Source organism: Sarcophilus harrisii, chromosome 3 (genome assembly GCF_902635505.1).
Source record: "Sarcophilus harrisii chromosome 3, mSarHar1.11, whole genome shotgun sequence".
NCBI lineage: Eukaryota > Metazoa > Chordata > Mammalia > Dasyuromorphia > Dasyuridae > Sarcophilus > Sarcophilus harrisii.
Window position 1 is genome coordinate 169,320,711 of NC_045428.1, and position 12,035 is coordinate 169,332,745.

General features: G+C 34.5%; 1 protein-coding gene across 2 annotated transcripts in view; it reads right to left on the reverse strand.

Moving 5' to 3' along the window:
• Positions 1 to 11,225: 11,225 nt before the first annotated feature.
• Positions 11,226 to 12,035, reverse strand: part of CCDC138 (coiled-coil domain containing 138) — a 54,433-nt gene continuing 53,623 nt past the window's right edge. For both annotated transcript variants that reach the window (XM_031958774.1, XM_031958773.1), the window contains one exon: positions 11,226 to 11,747. In XM_031958774.1, the coding sequence (XP_031814634.1) occupies positions 11,582 to 11,747 (166 nt within the window). In that variant the 3' untranslated portion in view covers positions 11,226 to 11,581. The remainder of the gene's footprint in view (positions 11,748 to 12,035) is intronic.

Here is a 12,035-nt window from a genome sequence, read left to right on the forward strand (position 1 = left end):
GGACTGTGTGGACTGCTTGTACAACATAGTTTTATTTTTTGTTGTTGTTGTTTGCTTGTTTTTGGTTTTCTTTCTCCTTTTCCTCCCTTTTGATCTGATTTTTTCCTGTGCAGCACAATTGTGGAAATTTGTATAGAATAATTGCACATGTTTAACATAGATTACTTGCTGTCTAGGAGAGGGGAAGAGGGGAAGAGAGAGAAAAATTGGAAGGCAAGGTTTTGGTAAGGTGAATGTTGAAAACTATCTTTGCATGTATTTAAAAAATAAAAAGCTATTATTAAAAAATAAAAGTTAGAATCCAAGAAAATGCACAAAATGTAGAACATTTAGACACAAAGTAAACATCAATATACAGTGAAGATTGTCTATATAACATATAGATCAACCCATCTTCAAGCTGTACAATAGTTGGGAAATGCTATATGACTGAAAAAGATATAAATTAAGTATAAAATTGGATTGGGAATAGCAAAGTAGACTGTTTAATGTTGAGATGGCAGTGTTACAGTGATTCATTCTTTGGTGTTTATCTGGTTCCTGAGAAGTCCAAGAGAAGAATTAGGGTAAGGCAGATGAGACTTTGCCCTTTGCTGCTGAAATTCAAGGAGGATACCTCTTTCCTCAGCTATGATCACAGACTCATTAGCTGGCATTAGCTATAAAAACCAGTCAGAACACTAAAAGCATTACCCTTCTGTTTCACAAATCACATAATAATAACAACAACAATAGCTAGCATTTATATAGCACCTACGGTTTCTAGGCAGTGTGATAAATGTTTTACAAATACTGTCTCATTCGATTCTCTGAGAGAGAGATGCTATTATTATCTTCATTTTATAGTTGAGGAAACTGAGGGAAATGGAGATTAAGATTGCCCACAGTAACACTGCTAGTCAGTGTGTGACAAATTGGGTCTTCCTGACTTCAGGTCCAGGATGCTATCTCCACTGCACCACCTAGTTGCCTCTAATTACTAAACTTGGACTAAAATCCAAGTCAAACTACCCCCTTTGACCCTAAAACCTCTAGTCTTAAGCCTAATTTTCTCCACTTCTAGTAGCACATTTTGGAAATTTTGAAAAGAAAAATCTTTTTTAAACATAAATCTCATAGCCAAACTTCTTTTGGAGGTAAAATACCTCTGCAAACAGATTAATAAAATGATTCACATCTAGATTGTAGGTAATTCCCCCTAAAGATTTCGTTCCAAAGATTACAGCCCTGGGCTTTTGCAAATAAACTAGCTCTCCCAGGAGGGCAGTCATCTAAGGCGTGAAAACCATTGTTCTGCCTCTGGTTATAGCAAAATTTAGGCCAAGGTTCTTATTACAAAACCTATTTCTTTTAGCCACTCAAATGCCAACATTCAAGGGGAACAAGAGGGAAAAGGTAAAAAATAAAGTTTCGAGAGTTTCAGTATCACTGATTCTCTGATGAGGTTTCATTCAACAAAGGAAGGTGAGGAGGGACAGAGTTAAGGGGGCAACCCAAAGAAGGGTCAAAACTGGGAGATGATAGAGCTGAATGGATTCTTACTTATAAAATTCAAAGACCCAATCTCTCAGGAGCTACTAATAATAGCTTATGACCCTCCGTTTTGTAGCAACTGCCCGTTAAGATTGGGCCTAAAAATGCTAGCAACTAACCTGTTACTTTAAGTTCAATTTGGGTCAAAATGAGGCATTCATGTCATTGAACAGTTAACAAAATGGGGTTAATTTGTCCTAACACAGAAAGCACATGCAATAAGAAAATAGTAGCACTTATTCCCCTAGCATTTGGAAACAGTTTGGTGAGCAGGGCAATATATGCTAATTGACCCGGTATTCAGGCATCCCCGTAGTTGGAAAAGCACCAGTTCCACTGGGTTTTATGCTCTTAAGGGAATAGAAAGCAAAAAAGTACAAGTAAGGTAAAGACCAATCAGGTCCCTGATTGGGAGAATTAATAAATCTCTTTCAGGGTAATAAGAAACCCTGAATCTATCACTCACCCAAGCTCAACCACCATCTTTTCTGTTGCATATTATCGATACATCTCAGATTTGAGGGATACATCAATGCCTACCATGCTTTCCTCTTCCCTCCTCAACTTTGTGGAGCTTAGAAGAGTTGAAGGGAATGAATCACATCTCCCCCAACATTCACCAAAGATCCTCCTCCTGTGGTCCATAAAGGTGAAGGTCCCGTGACATAAAGGTGGAACTAGGAAACCTTCCTGCAACAGAGATGAGTTCCTCTTTGGTCCTAAATGTTCTGCTCCCTTCCTTTATTTGGCCTCAGATTCTACTGTATCTTTCAGCTTTTTTCCTAGGCACCTGAATTACTAGTTTTAACTTTGGGAAGAATAAACCTTTTATTGGGAAATATTGGGAAAAATAAACTTTTAAAATGTTCTCGATCATAGTCACTCACCAGTATTCTGAAATTGCTAATCTCTGAATTCTACTAGAGATTTGTTCTATTCTTCTACAAAGAGTGCCCTTGGATGCCCTCTTAACTATTTTTTTTTTTAAGTTCAATTTTCATCATACTGGATCTAGTAAAGAAAATCATTTCCACCTCACTGCCCATATCTTTCCCACCCAAACCACACCCAAACTTTCTCACAGAACACACACCCACTCTTATATTTCACAAAGGAAATTGCCAGTGAGAGATCAGAAAGGCAAAGGAGATTGAAAATAAAGATGTTGCCACAGACTAGGCCTCCTGGGGGCCAGGTATTGCTGACTCAAAAGATGTTAAGGTTTGGGCTGGAAACTAAGGAATAAAACCCTACCCTAAGTTCAAGAACACCACAGGCACAGCCTTGGGATGAAATGTCTGTAACATACTTGGAAATCACTGGCTGCAAAGATACTCATCATTTTTCAGAATAAACTATTACAAGTATAAAGGTTTTTTCATATATAAAAAAGTAGTAAGAGATGCTAAACTTATTTAAATGCAAACTCATGCTCGATATTTGTTGAATATCAATCCGATCTAGGAGTAAATTACAGGAAGAGAACCACAGTATTGGAGGAAATCATCTTTGACCAACAGTTAAAAAAATGTGAGTTTTTGACATGGGTTTTAACTAAGTATGTGCTTGTGAGCTAATAACCATTCAGGGTTTGTATCTTCATCTTTACAATGAGAGAGTTAGATTAAGTTACCTAAATTATCTTTAGCTTAAATGTTTTATTCACTTAAGCAAAAATACTTTTAATTCTACAAGGAGAATAATAAGTGAAAAAAAAAAAACCCTAATCAAATAAGTTCATGCTTCTAGACATTTACATACAGAAACCCTACTTCTATTTTGTTGAAAGATAGAAAGTCCAATCAAAAAGAATATTATGATTTTTCATCAAAAAAGAAAATCTTGAGTTTTTGCTTTTAGGGACTAAGTTTTGAGGCAATTATTCATTTTGGAACAACCATGAGATACAGTATGAAAAAAAATTCCCTTTTCTGCTACATAAATATTCTTTATTTCCTTTAAATCTACTTAAGTTGTAAATTAATTAATAAATTCTGTTGTTACTGCTGTTCAGTCATTTCAATCATGCCTGACTCTTCATGACCCCATTTGGAGTTTCTTGGCAAAGACGGTTGTTTGCCATTTACTTCTCCAAAGCATTTTACAGATGAAGATACTGAGGCAAATCTCTAGTAGAATTCAGAGATTAGCAATTTCAGAAACTGGTGAGTGACTATGAACAAGAACATTTTAAAAGGCATGGGTTTATTCTTCCCAAAGTTAACTTCCCAGAGTTAAATGACACACAATTGGTATCTGAAGCCAGATTTGAACTCAGGTCTTCCTGACTCCAGCCCTGGTATACCTAGTTGCCCAATTAATAAAAAGAGCACTCTTTGTTGGAAATAACATACATTTTATAAGAGTGAGAATCCTATTATCAAATTTCACTTTAGGTTAGATTTTCATCCCAAAGAACCTATATTGAGTACCTATCACCTAAAAGTATAAAATGTGCTAAAATTAACCTTGCCCATATACAGTGAGAATGATGTGAGTATCTTCGTGCTATAAGAGATGAAGAAAGAAAATGGCAGCATCATTGCCTTTCTGAAAATGGGATTTGAATGACTATATATAGAAAATGAATATATTCAAGGCTGCAAGGACATGAATTTGGCCATATTCACTGGTAGTTTTACTTACTTAAATTCATCTTTTTCAAAAACTCTATTTTAACTTTGAATTTCCCTGAGCAGGAGAAATTGCAAAAATTATAAACTGGGGATACTTGTTGTGAATATAAATAACCACAAATTGGCTTGGACATAACAACATAGGCTTATAAACAGTATCACATTCTCTGAAATAATTGTTTTACATATACAAGTTTTACAAAGAATTTTTAAAGAATTCAACCACTCCTTACAAACCCTAAAGGTAATTATAAATGTTCAATATTATTAATTCTTATTTTCTATTAGATGTATTGCTTGTGAGCACAATTCAGAGAAAATCATAGGATCATAATAGAGTTGGGAAAGACCTGAGAAATCAAATTCCCTCCCATTTTATGGATAAGGGTTATTGTTATTGTTTGTCCTTCATTCTACAAAAGGACTAAGGACATCTTGACTTTCAAGTGAATTGGATATAAGAGAGGCAGGGTTGCACAAAATCATTGATCTCTCTCTTCCAGAGTCATGGAAGTTCAATGACAAAACAAAGGTCAAAATGACTGGCAATGGCCTAAGTCATATAGTCATAAAAATAAGGGAACCAAAGCTCAGAGGGATTAAGTGATTTGCCCAATACATTGATCACTCAATCAGAAAGCATTTATTAAGCACCTACTGTGTGCCAGGTAATTCTAATTCTAGGTGCTAGAATTAGAAAAATAAAAAAGTCAAAAGTCCTTAAGGAACTTGCCTTTTATCTACTAAATTTGGGAACTAATACTTAAAATTCAGACCCTCTGACTCCAAATGCAGGAGGCTGCTTTTAAAAAGTAAAATCTCCAAAGAGGCAGCTAGATCTTGTGGAAAATGCATTGGATCTTAAGTCAAATTTACTATTTTGATTAATAACTTTGGGTCTTAGTTGCCTTATCTGTAACAAATAAAGGAGTTGGACTAGATTCCCTTCAGCTCTAAATCTATGATTCAATGCCAGTTCGATAATTGAAACTGTCCAGAACTGTATCTGGAGTCTGTGTCAACTGTGTGATTAGGCACTCATCTTTCAATTCATCCTTTTTGACCAGGGCACCTGGTAAAGATTCTCCTTTAGGGAGTTTTTCCTCCTTGTGTTGTTATGAATTTTAACCCACATATCTTTTTTATCTTTTCCTCCTCTTATCATCACCTTCATAGTCCTCAGTAAATTTTCCTAACCCAGATCTATTGATTTCTATAGAAATATATTTTCTTCATAGATAAGCAATGTCATTGTGGTAACACCCACCCCCTTCAAATCTATATGGCTTTCCAACGCTTGGATGGCAACCTCAAGTTGTATCCCAACAATTAATCATATTGATCTTGTATTAAGACCTCAAACTCTCCTTGTTTATACTTCCTACTTCTCCTTCTCCTCTGATATGGATGCTCTCTGACAGTCAAAAAAAACCAGATAACCCTGGAGACAAGGTGTTACAGACCAGATAATAGGTCAGAAAAGTAGTAAACACATTTTTCCTTGGATCATATCAACTTGGAAGAGCTGAAAATTTACAGATCTCCAGAAGGATCTCTGAAAACTGTTGCACAAAACTGCCAAAGCGTCTACCCTGGAACCAGAACCCCAGTTTAACTAAGACTTAAAAGTCAAGTAATAAAGTGGGAAAATGAGCAAACAACAGAAATAAATTCTGACTATAGAAATTTACTATGATGACAAAGAAGATCGAAATAAACAGTCAGAAGAAGATAACAAAGTCAAAGCTCCCATATCCAAAGCCTCCAAGAAAAAAAAAAAAGCAATAGTCTCAGGGCATGGTCTGAGTTCAAAAGAGTCCAAAAAATTCAAGTTAGAGAAGCAGAGGAAAAATTGGAAAGAAAAATGAGAGTGTTGCAAAAGGAAGTATAAAAGGCTAATGAGGAAAATGCCTTAAAAAGCAAAATTTCCCAACTGGAAAAGGAGCTACAAAAGCTCACTTTTCCTTAAAAATTAGAATTGAGCAAATGGAAGCTGATGACTTTATGAGAAATCAAGAAACAATAAAACCAAAAGAATGAAAAAAAAGGAAACAATGTGAAATATCTCATTGGAAAAAACAACTATTATGGAAAATAAATCCAGGAGATAAAATTTTTAAATTATTGGCATACCCAAAAGCCATGATCAAAAAAAAAAAAAAAAAAAAAAAAAAGAGCATAGACATCATCTTTCAAGAATTTATCAAGAAAAACTATCCTGGTTCTAGAACCAACGGGTAAAATAGAAACTGAAAGAATCCATCATCTCCTAAAAGAAATTCCAAGATGAAAACCCCCAGGAATATTATAACCAAATTCCAGAACTCCCAAATTAAGGAGAAAATATTGCAAGTATCCAAAAAGAAGCAATTCAAATATAGTGGAGCCACAGTCAGGATAGCACAAGATTTAGCAGCTTCTACATTAAAGAATCAAAAGGCTTAGAATATGACATCCCAGAGAGCAAGAGTTAGAATTATAACCAAGAATCACCTAGGCAGCAAAACTGAATAAATTCCTTTAGGAGAAAAATAGACATTTGATGATATAGAAGGCTTTCAAGAATTTGTGATGAAAAGACCAGAGCTCACTAGAAAATATGACTTTTGAATATAGGTCTCAGGAGAAACCAGAAAGGTGGGAAAAATTTTTAACATGCAGTGTTTCTGACAAAGGCCTCATTTCTAAAATATATAGACAATTGACTCAAATTTATAAGAATACAAGCCATTCCCCAACTGATAAATGGTCAAAGGATACAATTTTCAAATGATGAAATTAAAGCCATCTTTAATTACATGAAAAAATGTTCTAAATCAGTATAGAGAAGTGCAAATTAAAATAACTGAGGTACCACCTCCCACCTCTCTTGGCTAATTTGACAGGAGAAATAATAAATGTTGGAGGGGATGTGGGAAAACTGGAACACAATAATTGCATTGTTGGAGGAGTTGTAAATTGATCCATTTTGAAGTGCAATTTGGAACTATGCTCAAAGGACTGCTAAACTGTGATCCAGCAGTGACTCTACTAAGCCTATATCCCAAAGAGATCACAAAAAAAGGACCTATGTGTATAAGAATGTTTGTGGCAGCCCTTTTTGTAATGGCAAGGAACTGGGAATTGAATGCATGCCCATCAGTTGGGGAACGGATGAATAAATTGTGGTATATGAATGCTATGGAATATTATTGTTCTGTAAGAAACTACCAGCAAGATGATTTCAGAAAGGTTTGGAGAGACCTACATGAACTGATGCAAAGTGAAATGAGCAGCACCAAGAGAACATTATACACAGCAACAAGATTATATGATGATCAATTCTGATAGACGTGGCTCTTTTCAACAATGAAATGATTCAAGGCAATACCAAGACTTGTGATGGAAAGAGACAATTCTCTCCAGAGAAAGAACTATGGAGACTGAATGTGGATCAAAGCAAAGTATTTTCACTTTTTGTTATTGCTACTGGGTTTTTTTCCTTGTGCTTTTTTTTATTTTATCTTTTGGCCTAATTTTTCTTGTGCAGTATGATGAATATAGAAGTATGTATGGAAGAATTGCACAAGTTTAATCTATATTTGATTACTTGCTGTCTAGGCAAGGTGGTGGGGGGAGAAGAGAGAAAATTTTGGAAGACAAGGTTTTGCAAAAGTCAATCTTTACATGTATTTGTAAAAATAAAATACTATTTAAAAAATAAAAAGTTTACATGTAACTGGGGGAAAATAAAATATTAAATAGGAAAAAAAAGGAAAAATAGATGGCCCTAGTCTAGGTGGTATGATTAACAATGCATTCAGAACAGTAAGGGAATCTACCAATATTATGAGATCAAATTAGACTAGTGTGCATAAAGTTTTGATTTGCCAATCTTTAGGCCCTATGTAAATGTCAATTATTATTACTTAAACAAGTATTTAAAATTAAATGTCTATTATATGCTGTAATGTGGTTGGGACTATAAAGACATAAAGATATAAACAGAACAGTCCTGCCTCCCAAGAGTTTTTACTTTCATAACGATAAAAATAACAGTTACATGGCATCTTCTCTTCAGCATAGTCATGTTGTTTTGGCTCAGAAATCATCAATGACTTCTTATTACTTGTTGAGTCAAGTTCCAGCTCCTTAGTCTGGAATTCAATCTAATTATCACCCAACCTTTCCGTTCCCTTTTCATATTATAGTCTTCTATATTTCAGTATTCTGAATTTCTGTTAATATCGACTATTTTTTTTTAACTCCAACCCCAACCCAGCTGAACCCAATATAGCCCGCACTTTGTCCTCATGACATCATGGCTCACTGTTCCCTGTGCCTGGAACCTTTTCTCTTCTTATAAATTTCTATCCTCTAAAACTTAACACAAATGTTATATTCTCCATGAATATTTCTTTTATCTGATTTGTTAGCATAGACTTTCCTTACTCCTGGACATAATATTGCACTTCTTACAACTTTTTGGTGTAATATATTTGTAATCATCCTCATTTCCGTTTATTAATTAATTAAGCTTCACTTTGCTCATTTGTGAAATGGGGATATTAATAAAGGCAGTAGATAAGAGCACTGGGCTTGGAGTCAGGAAATCACAAGTTCAAATACAATCTCTGATACTTAAAGACAGTGCTGTGTGACCCCAGGAAAGTCGCTTAAACTCTGCCTGTTTAAAACTGTAAAAAGGGTTGTGAGAATCAAATGAAAAAATAACTGTAAAGAACTTGGCACAGTGCCTGGCATATAGTAAGAACAATATAAATGTCAGCTAGGCACTCTATTCACTACAAAACATTTAATAAATGCAAGCCATTAGTCTACCAGTTGTTATGCTTTGGAAATGTTTTGTTAAGGCCTTTTGGTTTTACATCATAAGTCATTTTTGAAAACCCACTTCTCAGATTTAATTCTCCTTTGTAATATATTAAACAAACAAACAAACAACTGATTGAATTAACACTACTTGGAGTTCACAGGGGTAAATGAAGAGGTAGTTAGTTCTAATTTCATTTATTACCATTTAGCAGCAAATGCTTGTTAAAAGAGATTTGGAGGTGAGGGTAGGAGAGGGAGAGATGTGGGTAAATCAGCATCTACACGAAGAAAAGAAAAATAGCCCAAATATGAAATATATTCAAATGAGGTTTATTAAAGAGTATTTTTAAACAACCAATAGATACTTCAGGAAGGCTAAAAATGGTGGAAGCATCAAGCCTTGAGTTTTAATGTGGACTTGTACAAGCAGATATATAGGCCAACTCATGGGGTGTGAGAACAAATTTGGTTATTTGTGTCAATGATTTATTATAATTTTCCTCCAACTTCCACAGGTTCTAAGGACAGTCATTGGTATGGAATTATTTCTCATACTCCCAGAATTATGCTGTGGACTCATTAAGAACTGTAATTACTCAAAGACAGCTTAGAGAGAAGAAAAAGAAAGTGGAAAGGAATTCTAACTCTGCACTTTATTGGTCCTGTTCCCATGGAGACAGAGGCCTGCTCCCAAGGCCCTGGTTAGATTCTACGAAAGATATGTGTAAATTTAACCAAAGTCCCGACACATTCTCCCACACAGATAACCATGGGAACCATAAGGGACTTCGTAGCAAAACAATGAACAAAAGTAACCTTAGAACTGTTCATAGTTTGTTACTTGACAATTCTACAGAATCTAAATATGTTATGAATTGTTATGCACATGAAAATGTACTCTGCTTTTGTTTAGGACTCCATATATTAAAATATCTTACATGTGAGACAGAGGAACATTCAATTCTACAAGAGTAACATGTTGAACATCTTATATGCGAATTTCCTTCCATTTTTAATCTTCAATTTCTCCTTATATACTTACATTTTCATATTTGTATATGTTTATGTATATATTATGTAAACTAGAGTTGGCTAAGTTTCCTCATCTCTAAAACAAGGATACAAACATATATATATATATAAATCCTTTCCATAAGATGTGAAGTGCTTCTAAGGTGCTCTGGTGCCTCTTCTTGTCATATCAGTAGAGCCCAAGTTCTGCAGAGGCTACTAAAAATAGAGATTTTAATTACTGGGATTGTTACAACCCCAGTAACATACTATCTATTTTCCAAGTTTGTAGAAAAAAGGTTTTAAGATGACAAATTTTTTAAGAAAGGGAATGACAAGGTTAAATCTGCATGATCTTAAAAATAATCTATCAAGAAAGTAGCTGCAATCTACACTGGTGGAGAAAATAGTCATTCTGATAAAACCAGGGTGAAGTGAAATAATGTAGAGGAATGAGTAATATGAGCTTGGTAACGAGCATGGTTGATGCTTTTTGATTCATGAATAAATTGGATTTAAGTGAGGCAGAACTATATGAAGTCATCAGCTTCACTCTCTCCTCCAAGAGTCAGTTGACTGTCTAGTGGCAGGACAGAGTCAAGACAATTGGTGATGGCTTGAGATACAGGGGATGACCTTGGCATCTTCAATGTCTACTAAGTGCTAAGTGTTCACTTCAACTGACTTCATGGCTGCTGGAACAAACTGTTCTCATCTGTCCATTCCACCTTCACATGTTTAGGGTAGACAATCCCCTAATTCACCAATAAGTTTAAGACCCCTTCAGTTACTCTCAATTTGGTGTAGCCCATCTGCCGAAATGGTTTACCAGGGTGTGGCCACTATGCATGCTAAAGCTTCTCAGAGCTACAGAGATTTAGGTGGTTCAGGTAGACATCAGAAGTGGAAAGCAATATTGAAGGGCTTAGTTAGCAGCTCTCATACCAGTGGTACTAGTCTTCTCTGAACATAACCTATTCCCCAGTAATGTGCAAAAAGCTTATTAGAGAACCAATAATATTATATAATCTCTTTGTGACTAGTCAAAGACATACACCTAGTGAGAAAAACCACAAACAGGCATTCCTAGATATTATAAAGTTTTCTCAAAGTATGATACTCAGAAAAGCTCATGACAAGAGTATAGCTAGTATACAAAGATGAAAAGTGGCTTCTACTTAAGAAAAAATTATTTCAGAAAATGGAAAAGACAAGCTCAAGCCCTATTTGCAAGTTAATATCAACTTTATTCAGAATTAACAATCACATAATTTTAAAATGATTTTCCTGAAAGACTTGTACAAAAAATAACCTTTACTTTTACAATTACCATGTACTCTGAAAGTTTGGTCTATTATATTGACTAATCAGTCTTTGAAAAAAAAAAAAGAATTTTAATAGTTCCACAATATCTATTTATTTAATTAAAAACAAAAACATTTAAAATGTTAACCATTTGTCCTTCATGATAAACAATGCTGTCCTACAACATGTTTTAAAACTTCACTTAGCAAAATTTTAGTCACTCTGGTCAATCTTTCAAATTTTACAAATAAGTAACATGCATAGAAAAAAAATAACCTTGTCTAACTGCTTGCAGTAGTAACAAGGGAATTACACTTAGTTAAACCCAAATTAAAGAGAGTTGAATTAAGGTTGATACAAAGAAAGATATGCTCTGGATTTGCCGTCCTCTGGATTTCTTGAAGCATCAGATGAAGTGTAAAGAGTTCAAAGAACTTCTTATTACTCCTGTAAGAAATATTTTTTCATTAAATTATTAATCATGTAAAACGTCAATAATGATATAAGAAATAAGTTATCTAGTAACATTAAAAATAAAAGAATGATAGAATTCCCTGGGAATTTTAATGAACTGCAATCACAATAAGAATCAACAGTGCCATTTAGAAGTACAAAAAGACTAATGCAATCTTAGCTTACATAGAGAAAAAACATAATGCCTAGAATTATGTTTTTTCTGTATATAGGAAATTTATATGATTGTTGACTTTAGGCAACAAAATTTGGTTGGACTCT